Source organism: Polyodon spathula, chromosome 18, assembly GCF_017654505.1.
Source record: "Polyodon spathula isolate WHYD16114869_AA chromosome 18, ASM1765450v1, whole genome shotgun sequence".
NCBI lineage: Eukaryota > Metazoa > Chordata > Actinopteri > Acipenseriformes > Polyodontidae > Polyodon > Polyodon spathula.
In genome coordinates this window covers 1,944,819-1,961,642 of record NC_054551.1, presented here as the reverse complement: position 1 = coordinate 1,961,642, position 16,824 = coordinate 1,944,819, and the positions used below count along the sequence as shown (strand labels likewise).

The 16,824-nt window shown below is 38.8% G+C and overlaps 1 protein-coding gene across 2 annotated transcripts; it reads right to left on the bottom strand.

The window, feature by feature from the left end:
* Positions 1-2,855: 2,855 nt before the first annotated feature.
* On the bottom strand, positions 2,856-11,797 carry LOC121330614 (interleukin-21 receptor-like). 2 transcript variants are annotated; one of them, XM_041277254.1, is made up of 9 exons: positions 11,676-11,797; positions 7,224-7,392; positions 6,686-6,803; positions 6,205-6,407; positions 5,646-5,800; positions 5,211-5,373; positions 4,885-4,996; positions 4,349-4,433; positions 2,856-3,837 (listed from the first exon to the last, which is right to left on the bottom strand). In XM_041277254.1, the coding sequence occupies exons 2-9, from the start codon at positions 7,297-7,299 to the stop codon at positions 3,160-3,162; spliced, it is 1,590 nt and encodes a 529-aa protein (XP_041133188.1). In that variant the 5' UTR covers positions 7,300-7,392; positions 11,676-11,797; the 3' UTR covers positions 2,856-3,159. The 2 variants fall into 2 exon arrangements, with proteins under 2 accessions (XP_041133188.1, XP_041133187.1); XM_041277253.1 differs by having other exon boundaries at positions 7,224-7,354.
* Positions 11,798-16,824: the final 5,027 nt, after the last annotated feature.

The window sequence follows — 16,824 nt, the reverse complement described above, 5'->3', positions numbered from 1 at the left end:
TGGACACATCAGACAGCACTTGTATATGTCAATTTTGCTGTAACATGTTTCCACTAGAGGGAGATGAAGTAATGATTCTGGTAGCTGAACGCGGCCACACTCCGCCCTTTTGAAACACGGGGCAAACTCAGAGAGCGCTTATACTATATGTAAGACACTCCTCTATAGAATATAAATATATATATTGTCCTGTAATAGTGACTTTTCAGTTTATCAATTTTCTTCTTCATTATATATTATATTGTTACATATATAATAAAATCCATGTATGCCATATATCTTTTATATAAGGGATTCATAGTAACAACACTATCCTGTGTGCATTAACACAATACATATTAAATATCTACAAAAATAATTCACACGTTGCATTTTAAGATTATTTCTTTGGTGAATCAACAAAAAGGATTATTTCTTCTTAAGGACCCTACATGCATCTGTGTGTGTGTGTGTGTGTGTGTGTGTGTGTGTGTATAATTATATATATATAACAGCAACAAATACAATATAAAAAAGTAAAATTAACGGTTGTAGCACAGGTCAGTATTTGAAGCGACACTGAGCAATGCCCTGAAGAACCTCCCTGGTTAGAAGATCTCTCACACACCACAAAAGCAGGCATCATCTTCCACAGTGATGGAGCTAAACAGACTGCACTGGACGTGAGCTGGTGCTGCATGCTTTGTGTTCCTCTGCCTGTCAGACTGTGTCAATGAGAGGCTGCAGCACTGCCTGCTGTCTGTGAGAGACTGGGAGGGGCACAGCTGAACTCATGCAGGTAAATTGCTGGCTGCCTGCACAACCATGCTTCATTTGGCTCAGCTGTGAAAGATAGACCAATTCAAGAGCTCAGACTGGATGGGTGTATTATTAGATGTAAAATGTTTTACATTGTAGTCCTGTTAGTGCTTACGTTGATAACTGCCGGAGAATACTACCATTAAAACAAGGTATTTCTCTACATTATCACTGTAATTAAAACATTGTGTTTCCAGACACACAGACACCATTTCCATGTCCCTTTCCAATTCCCAGCTTATTGTTTTCACAGCTGCTAAATGTGCTTTACTAATGGAAAGATAAAGAAAGGGGACACATACACCGTGACTTCAGACACGGCCCATCAATGACTTATTCCCTTGGCTAATACACTTCAAAAGCAAATACTTCAACTTTATTTATTATAAAGTTGCAAAAGAATACATTTTTGTTTTTTCGGTCGTTCGTGAGATGAGACACCAAAAAGAGTAGGCGCCAGATCTAATCTTTTCAATTCATCTGCAGTTGGAAAGACATCTCTAACCCACTTGCTTTCACTAGAACCCTGTTTCTTCTCCCACTCCCACTGTGCCTACCTCACCTGCCATTTGGAGCACAGTGTGATTCTTAAGTGTTTTCCATTCTGAGGAATTCCCCTTTGGCTAAAAGGTGGCTCATCAATCGACAGCACCCCCTTTTGTCTGAACAGCAAAATATATTTCTATACCTATCTGAATACCTTTTAAAGCAGGGGTGTCCAATCTTAGTTCTGGAGGGCCATTCGGTGCCAGATTTAAAAGGTACAATTATATAGTTAACTACTTCTGAATGGAGGTTTAACTGATTAAATTAAGGAATGTAGAACAGGGCTGGAACAAAGATCAAGAGTGGATGGGTCAGCTTTGGACAGCTCTGCTTTAAAAGATTAAATTTCACTGCTCCCCTAATCACTGTGGACCGCACTGTGAAAAGCAATTCTCATCTGCAGGTAGAAAAGCTTGATGTGGTGATGAAAATCGAGCATGTTGAGTAAGTCTGTGAGGGGGTGTCCCCATATTGCACAGCAGCCCACACTGTATTACAAATACAGTTTACTGTGCCTTTCAACATATTGAAAACCAGAGTTGAGAATCATTAGCTGGGTTGGGTCTGTAGATAGTTAGCAAACCTTTAACAAAAACTAAACAAGATTGGGGAAAAAATAGAAATGTTTTGAGAGAAATGGGAAGTGATTTGATATTTGTTGTTGTTATTAATAACGAGTAAATAAAAATAGCAAACATTACTAACAATGACTTAAAAACCATCTTTGGCATTAAATCTCTTTCATTACTAAGTACACGTGACTAAATGACTAATGACTTTAAAATACTTTTACTTCCGGAGAATTTCTGCATTCAGCAATTCGTTTTTTCGTATTGTTTTTAAATACTTCTTTTAATTCTCTTCATCGTTTTTTTTTGTAGATATATGGGACCTTGGTGTTCATTTCCGTCAGTCCATTACCCGACTCAATTAATAAACAGACTTAGTCTTTAATTATAACTGACCCGGACTTTTTTTTTTTTTTTTTTTTTTTTTTTTTTTTTTTTTAATTGAACAGAGCAAACCCCCTGCCGTGACTATGTATTCTGGACCTGTTCTAATTGTTAAATGTAGTTAATCACCTGTCTTTAATAAAACGCTGTTCATTGCCCTGCGTATTGTTGTGGTTTTAGTTTATGTCCTTCTGATATTCTGCCTGGCTGATCCCACCCGATCGAAAAGAACGAGTACCCCTCCCGGGTGCTACATGAGCAAACACTTCTAGCACATATTAGTTTTGGTGAGTCATTTTGAAGAAAACTTGAACCGTCTATCCTCTGCCTAAACCCGCTCTCTGTGCTGGGAAGCCTTCTATTGTGTTGGTACCGTTAGGCCACTAATAGCGTGGGCAGCTCAGAAACACAACCAATACTGATTAAATCATATCTATAAAATATGCAGCACATTTCAGATGGGTTACAGACAGGCGTGAATAATTAAGAAGATGACATCCCAAGTTGATTTTAACAGTATTATTTATTTTTGTTTTTTTGTTTTTGTTATTTATGAACAGCAGCAAAATACATGAACTGTAAAGCAGCAAATAAATGTACCACTACACAATATCTTACACTCTCCCCAATAACCACTGATAGGGAAATCACAGCTCTCTAATGTGCATTGGTTTTACTACTGTAATGCTAAACCTGTTGCTTCTTGCCAGAATTAATAACTGGTCTTTTGGCTCCGTTAGTTTAATAATAACACTCATGTTTGTGACATAGGAACAAAAATCTGACATAGGTAATGTGTTAACCCTATTGGATATGAGGGGTGAACAAGCTAGAAATAATATAACATGCGTGACATAACCCTTTACAGAGCAGAGGAATGCTTCTGGAACAAGCTGCGAGGAGAGAAGCTGGAGTCTGTCAGACATTCGCTGTAGGAATTGTATTCTGGGTCGTATTCATTCTGGGAATCCTGCGGGTCGCTGCTGTCGTCTCCGGACTCTGCAGCCAGGGGGCAGCTGTCAGCCAGGCTCTGCACGCTCTTCACCACCTGCCGAATCATTTTGGTGGGGATCAGTCCATTGTTGGTATCCGAGAGGGTGCAGTAATCATCGCTGTAGCACAGGCTCTCTGGTTCAGGGGGCAGCTCAAACGAGAAGGTGGCTTGCTGCCAGCTGCTGTCCGGACTCCTTGTCATATCGTCACACCCGGAATCACTGTCGGTGACTCCTGCCAGATCCAAGGAGAGTGTGCTAAACATCTCATCGTAACTCTGTAAGGACTTGGGCAGTGCCGCGAGGGGGCTACTTGCGATGTCAGAGGCAACATCCTGGCTCCCCTTGCAATCAGCACCGTTACTGTGCTTAGCAGAGCAGCTCCACTCACGGTGGATGGGCTTGATGTTAGTGATGTGATTGAGGACCTCTTCCTGAGTACACAGGAAGAAACTGTCTTCAATCTTCGCCTGCTTGGTCTGCACGAGGCTGTCAATTTTCAGCTCTTCTTCTTTCCTCAGTGGATCCCCCTGATGACTGAGCCAGTTCTGCAAGTGAACAGGAAAATGGAAATGCTAAACTGCAGCAAGATTGCGACTTACAGAATGTTAGTACAACTTTGGACTCTTGCTGTTGAAGTGGAACATTCAGCAATGTGTCTAGAAGTCCAATTGAGTTAAAACATTCAATCGAAGTTACTATAACTATCCCAAGCCTAGGATATCAGTAACACAATTCCATCTTGTATTGTCTTTAACCTATAGAGAAATTGAACTTGGAAGATTAAGTGCAGCCTCATTAAATAGGATGCAGTGTAGTCCAGTGGTTCAAGTCCAGGGCTTGTAACCAGAAGGTTAGCAGTTCAAATCCCACCTCACCACTGACTGACTTGCTGTGTGTGACCCTGAGCAAGTCGCTGAACCTCCTTTTGTAAGTGATTCTGCATATAATGCACAGTTCACAGCCTACCTCTATAAAGCGCTTTGTAATGGTGGTCCACTATGAAAGGCACTATATAAAGATATTACATATATAAACTCAGTATATAAATATCCTTACCCGGAAATTCCCCTTGTGGTTGCTGTAGAGAGGCTGGAAGAAAGGTTCTGGTGTTGGTATCTTTGTGAACAGCACACATTTAAACCTGCAAGATGTGAGTGCACAGTTATTTTCAGGTTTCCTTTTCATCTGCCTCCGATCCAAGCAGTTCAGAAAGAGACTGTGTTCCACGCAGACTATGTTTGTTTATTTATTTTCCAGGAACAAACTCTTGACACCATCTTGGATAAAACACTCAAACTAGACCAGCGTCAGTCTGACGCAGGCAGAAGTTTGGACATTTGTATTAATTCATGGTGTAATTAAACTTGGAGTTACTTCATTGATGAGGCTACAATAAACGTAATCACACACAATTAAAAACACATAGAAATGGCTAGCTTTCAATCTTATTTAAGCATCACTCATCCTGTTTAGACATTTGAAAACTGTTTAAGTGAATTCTAACATGGTACTTCACATGGATATACTGTATATATAAAAATACATGGCAAACATTGTTCATACTGATAACAAAACAAGCTTAAAGACAATACCTTGTTGGAAGATTGAAGTACAGAGACACCAGTATAACAGCTGCCAGTAGTAAAGGCATGACAATCGACCCGATGATTATTATAATATCTGATTTCTTTTCTGCAAGGACACCTATTAAAATAATACAACAAAAACTATATAAACCACAGTGTAGACCACAAACTGGGCTTTCATTAATCTTTAAAAAACACACAACCATCTATGCGACCATTGACACACCACCCCATATGCCAAACTAGAATATGCCTCTTACTGGAACAGAATAGAAACATGCTTCCGTTTCCTTTTTTAAAAAAGAGATGAAAGTATATTGAATAGCATGTACCTGTCTTCAACTCTACCGGCTGGCTCCACTCACTCCAGTGTCCCATGTAGCTGATATTGTTGGGTGCGGAGCGGACTTTTGCAATGTAGACTGTGTCTGCTTCAAGAAAGGGTGCTTTCAGATCTATAAACCTCATGCTATTAGCACGAGGCAATACATTTTCCTACAAGGCACAAATCAAGTATTATTTTCTGCCCCTGTACATAGACTAAACAAGATATTTGTAAGTCTTTGTGAATTAAATCTCACCAACGTAACTAACTTTTTAAAACACAAATATAAAAAGGATACTTTCTATCATCTTCTTTTTCATAAGATTGAATTTGTTTCAATTGTATGGGCTCCCTAGCGCTGTCCTACATCACTGGTCAGGTTATGAAATACTAGGATTAAATACTATAAAGCCATGGACCAAAGTGGTTCAAGCAATAGTACCTTGGAGTGCAATGTGTCTTCTTTCTTTCTATATGACAGTTCAAACTGCAGCTGATTGTCCAGATAATGATCATCAGGGTAGCCTGTGTCCCAGGTGAAGTTATACTGATTTGAGCTCAGGGTGACAGACAGGTTGACCGGACGAAGAGGTTTAACTGTGAACACAAATCAGAGCGTCAAGGCTGCTGTTAGGTCTCATGCTAACAAATAGAACAAACAACACCATCCTGTGAATCTTACCTAATACATATTACCGCTAATCTGTAGGTCTTATATTTTACTATATGAAAGATGCATATATTATGGCAAATGTGTATTGTATTTGTTTCTAGTGCCCCTTTTACATATTAGATTCAAACTTGCAGAGATTCGGAATGTTTTTACTATTCTAATCCTAACCCTAACCCTAACCCTAACCCTAACCCTAACCCTAACCCTAACCCTAACCCTAACACTAACACTAAATTACTGCTATTAGTTACTGCAATAACCGTGATAACACTGTCATTTCCCATATTTCCACCAATACAGTAATGCCCCCATAAAGCCTGTTACTTACTGTGCAGTGATGGTCTATAACATGTATCTGCCACTGTATTTTCTATTGTGCCGTTGAATTGTCTTCGAAGGCTGATTTCATATTTGTCCTCGCTAATGATCTCATCCTCGAAGTCCAGTGAGCAGCTGTAGCTTACCCGGTCAAAACTTTCAGCTTCTTTCACAAGAGTGCATTGCACAGGTGAATCATCATCTAGAATCAAGCTGTATTAGAACACAAAGACAGAGGATTTCAAATACTGGAGAGAAGACAGGCGCAACATACATCTGATAACAATACATTACTGCACATCAAAAAGGATGAAAGAGTTCATATTAATATATGAAGAAAACAATACTACTGAGCTATTCAAACAGAGGAGAGTGATAAGAAAGATGCAGCTCAGCCTTTAACAAGAGAGCAGGGCAGGCTTGAGGCATGGAGACTGCTCCCTCACACCTTAAGAGCACAGATACCTTCACTGAATTGTAATAGTCCTTACAGTTTGAATTCTAGAATAACGGTAGCATTCTCCTCTTCAGAGTTCCTCCATTTGTTGACTGTCAGAGTACAGCTCACGGTTTGCAAGTAATTATTCAGACATGTGAGGTCGGGTTTTTCTGTTGGGGGACGAGGGAAAGTGAGGTCAGTTCACAGGACGATAGCTGACATGCTTTTAACCATTCATGAATGTTTGAGACCCTAAATGGAAATGGAATACAGAGCTCCCCCCTGTGCAGCGCTATAGTTGAGAGCTATGGTAATGACACTGTGCTATTTGGGTTCTGCATTATAGCCAGAAATAAAGTTCTAGTGTAATAGCATTATGGGCCAAACTGGAGCCATGGTCCTGCCTTATAAAGGGGGTGCTCTGTGCAGTATATTCCTACCTTAAATAGTGAACCCTTTATCATATTAAGGTACGTTCCATAGAGATATACACGCACACACATTATTATACTGTGATTCACACTATTATGGCCTGTATTGACAGACAGTCCTTTGTATGTTATATTGGGCAACATTCATTTGTCGCTTACTTGTTAATCTCTTTGTCGCCGATGGAAAGCCGGCAACACAACTCATGAAGAGAAGAAGGTGTTGACTGAACAACATATTTGAGGGGTGTCCGTTGAGATACAGCTATGCTTTAGAGTTTGGGAAAAGGAATCTGTTAAAAAGACAGAAGAGAGAAAGAATGTACTCCAGCTGGAGCACCAGAGTGGAGCCATTTACCGCAGCTGCAAGAAATGCCACATTTGTTTTAATGCGGAACTTCTTACTAATGTGTTGTTGGGGGGAGCAGATTTTTGGTTACACCATGGTGTACCCCCTGTACTTAGAGAGAAGACATATTTGAGAGCTGTACTGAAACCACAGCACTGCTTTAACGTTCAGTAAATGATATGCAAATTGAATCTTTTTTCCTACCCATATCAATAACTGCTCTTTGCAATCAATTTAAGTACCTGCTATATGGCTTCTCGTGTTGATAGAAAAACTTCATGCTCTAAAACAAAGTAAATGCCATGCTTCTGATTTCTTATTGACTGGGAAGGTTGAGACATAGGAGGATGTACTTCAATCACTGATAAGGCAAAACTGCAGACTTGCATCTGAGACAGTGCAGCACTGTATAAGTCTTGCATAAGCGCTGAGCAAAAGCAAGTACACCTAGCACAGAAGGGAAAGTTTTGCAATATCTGTGACATTTTAAAAACTGAAGACATTGAAAAAGTCGTCCGGTCGAGAACATGAGGTTTCTGTCTGCACCTCGACATGCTAAAGTAAAACGTAAATAAATCAAGGTGTTTCAGAATTCTAAGGTACCTTGAATTGATGCTCACATTCTGAAGTCAGGCCATGCATTTCTAACCTTGACCGCGAGTGTGTAAAGTTTCCAAGACAATAGTGCAGAAGAGCACAGCACACAACAAGACAAGTTACCAAGGGGCTGTCTGGATAATGAGGCTTCGGCTCATCAAGGTTCTACTCTGTTCAGTAAGTTTAGTAAAGAGGTTCGAGCCACAGAAATTTCCATCATGGCACAGTATGTTTAATAGATCAGAGCTGTCGTTTGCTGCACCACTGACAGTCCAAGAGGTTCCGTCATGTTCACTCCTGACTAGCCATGGAAAGTGTTTCTCAGTACTGACTGATGAACTGCAGCCACTGAACTGACTGTGCCCAGAAAGGAGCTCTAATCAGTGACGGGAAGAAAGAGATTGCTCAGAGATAAAGAATATGCATTAGCATAAACAGAACTAAAAGCAGTTTTTGAATGAATATCTCACTATTAATGCGCTGTTTGGATTTGACTGTAGTCTGCATGCATACATAACATCAGTCCCTCTCTTAGGAATCTCTTTGTGTGATGCAGTATGCCGTGGTAAAAACAAGAGCAGAGTGTTGCAAGGCATAATGATAAAGCATAATAAAGCATGATAAAGCATGGTACTGCAATCATGTCTTCTGGAAAGTACTTGTTCACATTTGCTTATTGATGTATTTTTACAAGCGATGGTGCCTTTACATGCTAATTCACCAAGCACCCCTTGTGTGTGTCTTCAGAGTTTCTTGTCTTAGCAGAACAGAACTGCACTAGCTGCCCTGCTAGCTCTATATAAGGTAGACAGTCGGAGCGAGAACATAGTAACAGCCATAGAAAGACACGCTTTCCTTAGTTCCAAAAACGTATCAAATTCTTATATGTATGACAGGGCCGTATTAAGGGGCGGGCCTCCAGGGCCCAGGCCCCCCATAAAAGTAGGGGCCCCATAATTATGATCTTACATATTTCATCTTCCATTTGTTTTATTTACAGAGCCTTAGAATGCATGTGTATCACGTGTACATCAGTGTAAGACTAGTAAATACAGTTCACAATTTGTATTTAATAACTCTTGACACCCCCCTCTCTTGAAAATGGATCAAGTGTTTTTGATAAGCGAAACTGTTTTTAGAGGAGCTGTGTAAATTAATGCACTGCCACTGCGTGCTTGCGTATTTTAACAGCCGCTGATATGTCAATTAGCAAATCATGGATTTGGCTACCAACCGTCGCGACTCAAGTGGGGGCGATAAAGGGAAACAAAAAAAAAAAGGAAAAAGGTTTAAAAGAAGCAGCTTTAGTACAGCAAAATCCAAAGTTTTGCTTGTTTTTACAAAAAAAAAAAGAGAAGCCCATACAAGACAGCTGTGAAGTGGCTGAAAAAAAGGACGAGGAGCAAGGTGGCCCGTGGGGTTGGTAATGCAGAGAAACTGCAGGCAAAAGAAAATGCAGTAGAAATGCAACAGCCTCTTAACTGCAATCGAAGCTGCGAAACAAAAGCTCAATTTATCTACACTCACATAAAAAAAAAAAAAAAAGTTCCTAAATGGTTCTTTGGATGTTGTCAAGGTTCTTTTAAGAACCTTTTGCGTGTGAAGGACCTTATACCTTATCAGGTGGTTCTTCTAAACCATTTAAAACCATTTAAAAAGGTTCTTTGAAGAACCAAAAAAGGTTCCCCTGTGACATCGGTGCAAAGAACCTTCAACGGTTCTAGATAGAACCTTGTTTTCTAAGAGTGTAGTCTGTGCCCAGGGTCCCGTGAGTTCTTAATCTGGACCTGTCGCATGGGAATGAGGATCAGAACAAAGGCATGATCATTTTCACTCCTTGACTGCACAATAGCAGAATACAGTATGGATCTACTGGAGCTGTTCTTGTGGTACAATCTACATAGCGGAAACAAACCATTCAAACCACTTGTTAATATGAATAAGATACACATGCTCTATCTTACTCACCAGGACACTAGGGCAATAGCTGTTATGAATTTGTGGTTAGCTCAAATATCAGTTATTTTATAATGCTTTTGAAAGCCCGCTGTTTAGGGCTCTAACCCCTTTACTTAATATAAGTCGACCTTTTCTTGTCGTTAAAAACTAAAATATTCTGACCTGCGTTTGTACTGGATTGACCCAAGACTGGGCCAGCAGCTGCAAACCCTTTAAATGACATTAATGCACAACTCTTGAGTCCTCCCCCGCCTTGAGCCAAGCCGTGTCGTTTATTAATAAAAACAAGATCACCGAATGATTTTAAATAAACATACAATGTGATGTGCGTTTCCTTTCTCTGTTGCTGTGGTTATACCGCACTGTGCATAGTTGTAGCGAAGAGAAAATAAACCTTAAAGTGTTACCAAACAAAAATGATGTTTACTAGTTTTGTTGCTTTACTAGTACGATATAATTTCATTAAAAAAAAAAAAAAAAAAAAACCCGTGTTAAAAGCAACGTTGCATCCCAGGTTATGTACACTAGCATTGTAAATACAAAGTATATAGACAGAGAGAAAGATTGAGAGCGATCGGTTATTCTCCCTTTAGCGATTATTTATTTTGCATTACTGCTGCCAAAACACACCATTAAAAGATTCCCTTACGAATTCATAATTACTTATAGTGAGCAATAAACCCACTCCTACAGACAGAAAAATAAAATAAAACACCGGTTCGCATGGGATGCTGTCAGCATCCGGACTCCTTTGATTTGAACAGCTTCACACTTTCCGAGACCCCTTCTTGCCAGGCTGTTTCCCAGCTCGACTGAAAGCCTTTGTGAGTAATCTGTTGCTATCGTACCATCTTACACGTGCCTACACACCTTTATAATACAAAAGCAAGATCATTTCCCAAACTTGAGCGGAGGAAGTTCCCCACATGCATATCACGTGACACAGAAATACACATTTCTATGCGATCTGGAGTGAACAAAAAAAATCTAAATCCACTAACTGGTTGTTTGACAATAAAAATATATATATATATATATATATATATATATATATATATATATATATATATATATATATATATATACCCTTACATTATATAAAACTGTCGTTTATCATAGGGTTCAAAACATCCCCAAGTAAAGAAAAAGGGTAATGTTTTTTCAAAAAAGGGTAATGTAGGTACATAAAAATGTGAATAACTGATCATTAATAATAATAATAATAATAATAATAATAATAATAATAATAATAATAATAATAACAATAAACAAATCTATTATGTCCAGACGTTTCGGTCTCCGAAATGTCCTATAGATTTTTTTTTTTTAAATCAATTATTCACATTTTTGTGTACCCACGTTACCCTTTATGTATATTGCAGTTTTACCTTATTTCAAATCTCTCTCTCTCTCTCTCTCTCTCTCTCTCTCTCTCTCTCTCTAGTGATGAATAAAGTATAGAAAGTGAACTACAAGTACCTGATATGTAATATACGCTTTACTATTATATGTATCTTTACTTCTATAGACTAAATCAATAACACACTCACCAAAAAACAAAAGCATTTCAGATTACCCTGACATGCCTTTGTCACTGTACAGAGGCATGCATATTGTAAATTACACACACACGTAACGAACTGGATAGTTACAGTGTGTTTGTTTGTGTGGATGATAACATAGCGCAAACAGTTAGTTGAGTGTCCTACCTGACCGTCTTGATCTTGAAGCACGGGTAAATCAGCGACTGTCATCGGACTCGGCGTCCTGGAAGACCGGTTCTTTGCTCTGTCGAGTGGAAGATCAGTCTCGAAAAGAACATTTAAAAAGAACAGCGCAGATGGGAGGAGAGTGGGTGTTCCGCTGAGCGCAGCGCACAGTCATACTAAAAGCGCACTATACATCCAGCTATCAAAAAGTCGAACTATAGCGCCTTCTTTTTAAAATTAAACACACAATAAGGAAGGGGTTGTACACGAACCCCAAACTATTGAACTATTCAAGTGCAAGATCATAATATAGAGTTAAAATGAATGAATGATGATACAGGGGTGAGACAAACTTCAGAGACACTGAATAAGGCGTAAGGAGTAGCATGAAGTAATAAAACCATAATGGTATAATACAATAGTGTATGCTTATAAAAGTTATCAAAATGGTTCGCATATGCTATTACCATATATTTTATAATATACAGAATAAGAATGGTTTCTCACTCTCTGTGTGTTCAGATGTTTATGTTCAAGAATATTCAATTTGTTTGATGTCATTACCCTTAAAAAAAAAGTGTACCAGTATTTTTGCACTGTAATCTTTACAGTTTAACATGCTTCTCCCATGGTTATATATACTATGCATTTACCATAGTTTACCCTGGTTTGCCATGCTTATTAATATGCTTTACATTACTATACTTTACTATGCTTCATCACTATGCTTTTTTACACTTCGCTATGTTTTGACTATGATAAAGTTTTAAAATCAACAAGGCAGCAATTGAATTTAAGCCATAAATGTAACTTGATAGTTCTGCAACATTCTTTTATTACCAGCTCCAGACAATCGATTCCCCGCTGCCCATAAGGGAGATTAATGAAATAGTTACTTAATAGGAATTATACAAAAATAGCTATATAGTGTACAGGTTATATTTGAACTTCATGCAAGCCAAGGTAGCACGCTGTAAAACGTTTGCGCAGGAGGGTGATAAAAAAAATCATCTTTAAACACCGATTGTTATCAGTTCTTTGAAGTAATCAAGACCTTCAAAAAGAGATGAGGCAGAATAGCACCACTGCTTTGCTATAGCGACATGTGCGTTTTTAAAAGTGGGTTTTGATCATTGGAATATTTTGACATGCACTAAATAAACTATTTTGTACTGCTGAAAATGCAACGGGAGACCAGGGACAGTTTTAACTTACATACATACAGCAAGAGGGCTTGAAATGTAAGGTGTCTGATGTTACAATTGACCCCATAGCCACGGTCAATTCTAACACATTTAATTTAACTCAAGAATTGAATGTTTTATTGAATAAGATCCATTTTCACATGAAGCAAATGTGTTTTTATTAGTTTTGTTTTTAAATCTAACTCAAAAACTAAATCTTCATTGAAAAATAAAAATGTTCACAAGCCAAGTTTTTTTTTTTTTTGTTGTCCTACTTTTAAAACTTTTTAACATCCCTAAAATTATAGGCCTTATCAAGCAAAAATATGTCACTCTGAGTCACAACTGTGGTATGTAAACATGTTGTTTCCTTCAGTGCCAGATTCATGTGTTCAGTTAATGGTATATGGGGGTACATGTGTTACAACTATCCTCAACCCAGGAAGCCATTACTAAACCTCTTGTTCCAGCAAGAAACAACAAAACCAAAAGCAATCAATGGTGTCAATTATAAGTAGAGATCAGGGATGAGAACGCTAAAAGGATCCATAAACTGGATAACACAGGGATATATCACAAAAAGATTACTGGGGAAAAAATGGTCTGTACTAGTCAAAAATCGATTTTTGTAATTAAAATCTCAGGGCTTTGGCACAGAATGCTCCTCTTCCAGGCACGTAATCATTTTTCATATGCATCTACCACTCATTATCATATAATAGACGTATCTCCATAACTCAACGCCACACAACCATCATGACAGTAAAAATAAACACAATTACGTTCTTCCCTTTGTATAAGTCAGTGATCAGCAGTTGTGTCAGCAGAGGAGCACAGCATGTGGGTTTCACCAACTCTACAGTGCAGAATAAATGATTTTTTTTATTTTTTATTTTTTTTTATGGGTAAATATCGGGACTTTCTTCCTATGCATCGGGATGCGTGACATTTGCATGGAAAATAGTTTTATGACGTCAAAACAAAAAATATATGGGAAATATGTTATGTAAGAAAGAACCTTTCAGCATTTATTTATGCTTATCCAATGAGAATTAATACGTTTAACTTCCATCTCGCTATACTGCCATTAGAACCCTTCTTTCACTGTGTGGCTGTGGAACTCACATTATTAACTGACGTTCTGCAAAGCATCAGTAGGCAATTTACAGCATGCAAAATGTGACTGAATTCAATAAAAAATTACAAATGTACTATATGTAAAATGAAGGAGAAGATCTGCCTGCGGGCCTCATAGCGGAGAGGTGAACCTTTCTGCTATGTCAACGAAACCAGAACAACCTTGCTACGGGGAACTGACTGAGTAAAAAATAGAAAGCGAGGAACTAGAAAAGAGAAGGTAGAAAAGCTAACGGATGCTGATCCTTGGAGATAAGATTGGTTACACTGATGACTGATCGAGAACTAAAAAAAGAATAAATAATAAAAAAATAGCAAGAAGCTTCACAATAAGACAAGACCCTACTCGCAAAGTTGACGAAACACAATTAGATATTCAAGTAACAGTTCTGGACTGTTTTTCTTGATATGAATATGTATTTAAATTATTGAAACAGACTTTTGAAAGCAGTATTGTGAATAGGGCAATGGAACACTTTGCTCGAAGTGAGACTGCACTGCCTTCACCATCCTTATTCCAAAATGCCACCCGAGTTGAAAGGCAGTGGGCTGGTTGCTAGGCAATTCAATGGCACCCATAGACGGTCCATTGATGAGAACAAGCATGGTTCTGAACAAGAGAGCAATGCTTTGGTGGCCTATCATGAACAGCCCTGGCTGCCCTCCCTTGAACAGTAGCCAGACGGACGTCTGCAATCTTTATCTCGAATCGGTAGCTTCTTGGAATGAGCAATGCTCCATTTCCAGAAAGCAACCTTACTTCCATTTCAAATTTGCAGTATACCAAAACATGAAGGCTGACATTACGCTAAGCTGTAAGAATCTTCAGAGTGTCACCTCACCTGGCTTTTCCCATGCTACCTGTCTCCCTAACACTGTTCAGTAAGGGTGATTAGGGTCCTAATCACGCAAGCTGTTGCAGAATCACAGCAAAGATGCCATAACAAAAACAGAGGTTGCACCATGCGCTGTTTGGGAGTGCTGCCTTTGGAATTAAAAAAAAAAAACGAAAAACGGTCTAAATTTGCATGCCACTTGCTGCCAGGGCTTTTGGTATAAAAATAGTGTCTGATTCGCTGTTTAACTCTGTAGGACCCGGTCCAGAACCAGAGCCGCCCACAATGATGACAAACACCTTTCTACATTTCATGTTACAGCACGTCTGCTACAAGTTAATGCCAGACTGGTCCAGTCGCAGGATTTTTGTGACCTTTGACACTCTGTTCTTTTGCAAACTATTTGTCTATGAAAAAAGATGAAGAGAAAGCAAATTCAAATCTATTTACAGCATATCATTTAAGCAATAAGAGACACACCATGTGGCTTAAGCAGCCTGCCAAAAGCATCTAGACTCACTCAACCACACCCACTGACACACGGTTATATAAATAATACCACCTTAGCCTTGTCGTTTCAGTTTGAGGAGCTCTAATTGGTGTCTAGTATGCAGTTCTGAAAGAAGTTTGTGTATAGCAAACATATTTTAGCTTGATAAGAAATGATAGTTGTTACCATAGTAGTCTTTCTCTTCCTTGTTTTTTTGTCTCTACCCCATCAGCAGCTTATTTGCTGCAAGTAACCAACCAGCTTCTTCCCCTAATGATTGACATGCTCTGCAGCCAGTGACGTGCTTTGACACCAAAGACAGTAAAGGTAAACAAACTGAGAACTTTCTTTAAACTAGTATAGAATCTTTTTCACAAAGTGAAAATGCATACTTCCTATAACATGTTTCACAACTGCACATTTGACATCTATTTCACAAATGATCAATCATTTAAACAAAGTATTTATTTCTCATCGTGCTTTGAGGATCAACAGTTATGGATACGAGAGGCAACATGTTTTTTTTTCCATCAATGATGAATACAATGTAAAACAATCGATACCCACTGTCCAATCCCTTCGGCTCTCCCCTTGGGGGCATCGTATCGAACAGCGTGCATCCACCAGGAAGGAACCGTTTAAGTATGCATTTTGTAAGCAAAAAAGAAAAACGCTCTGTTGCAAAACCCCGCTAAAAGCTTGATCAGACCATTCCTCCTGCTGGTAAACAACTTGGTTTTTATGCCATAAGATCTGGGAGTTGTCATAAAGACCTTACCACAGTTAAAATTATCTCAACTGCAACCATTCTGTCACAGAGGCCATGGAGGCAGCTCAAATGCCATGCATCTCACAATGATTAAAAAGAGGCCTGTGTTCAGATTAGATCTTTGCCCAGTTGAGATGCATGCTGACCCCATGACAGGCTGACCCTTAGCTGACAGATGAGCCTGTTCCACACTCTTAGAACACATTCCAGCGATGGAATTTCAGGGTAACTGTGCATTTTTACCATATCTTATTCACCATACCTCTCTGGGCTCTCATAGCATTTTTTGTCACATTGTAGAACGACTTTTTTAGGTAATTAAAAAAAAAAACAAAACACAACAATAAGTTTCCAAACCAGAATTGAACAACCCCAACATCTCTTTTAGGATCTTATGAGTGGTCTAAAGTTGTTTCTGATTAGTTTTAAACTCTGCTTTCTCCTTTCAGGCGAAAATTGTGCAAATGCTGCTTTCGACTGTGGCAGCACAACACATATTCTCTGCATTTCAAAAAAAAAAAAAACTAGAATCTACAAAATCTTGTAGCCCCTTCGTGGAGGAGAAGGGAGAGTTGTGCTGCTGCTCAGTCTGGGAGGACCCTGGTCTTGCAGGAACTTATCAGTCATTTTCAGGATTCCTACCATCTGTACTTGTCCCGGAGGGATCCACATCCTGTGTTATTTATCAAGAGTTTCAATACTTCAAAATACTTCGAAGAAATATTATCTCGAT

Coding starts and splice junctions, on each gene's coding strand:
- LOC121330614 (XM_041277254.1), bottom strand. CDS start 7,299: ATGTTGTTCAGTCAACACCTTCTTCTCTTCATGAGTTGTGTTGCCGGC. Junction 6,408..6,685: donor GTTATTCTAGAATTCAAACT/GTAAGGACTATT, acceptor GTTCTAATACAG/CTTGATTCTAGATGATGATT. Junction 5,374..5,645: donor AAGACACATTGCACTCCAAG/GTACTATTGCTT, acceptor TGTGCCTTGTAG/GAAAATGTATTGCCTCGTGC.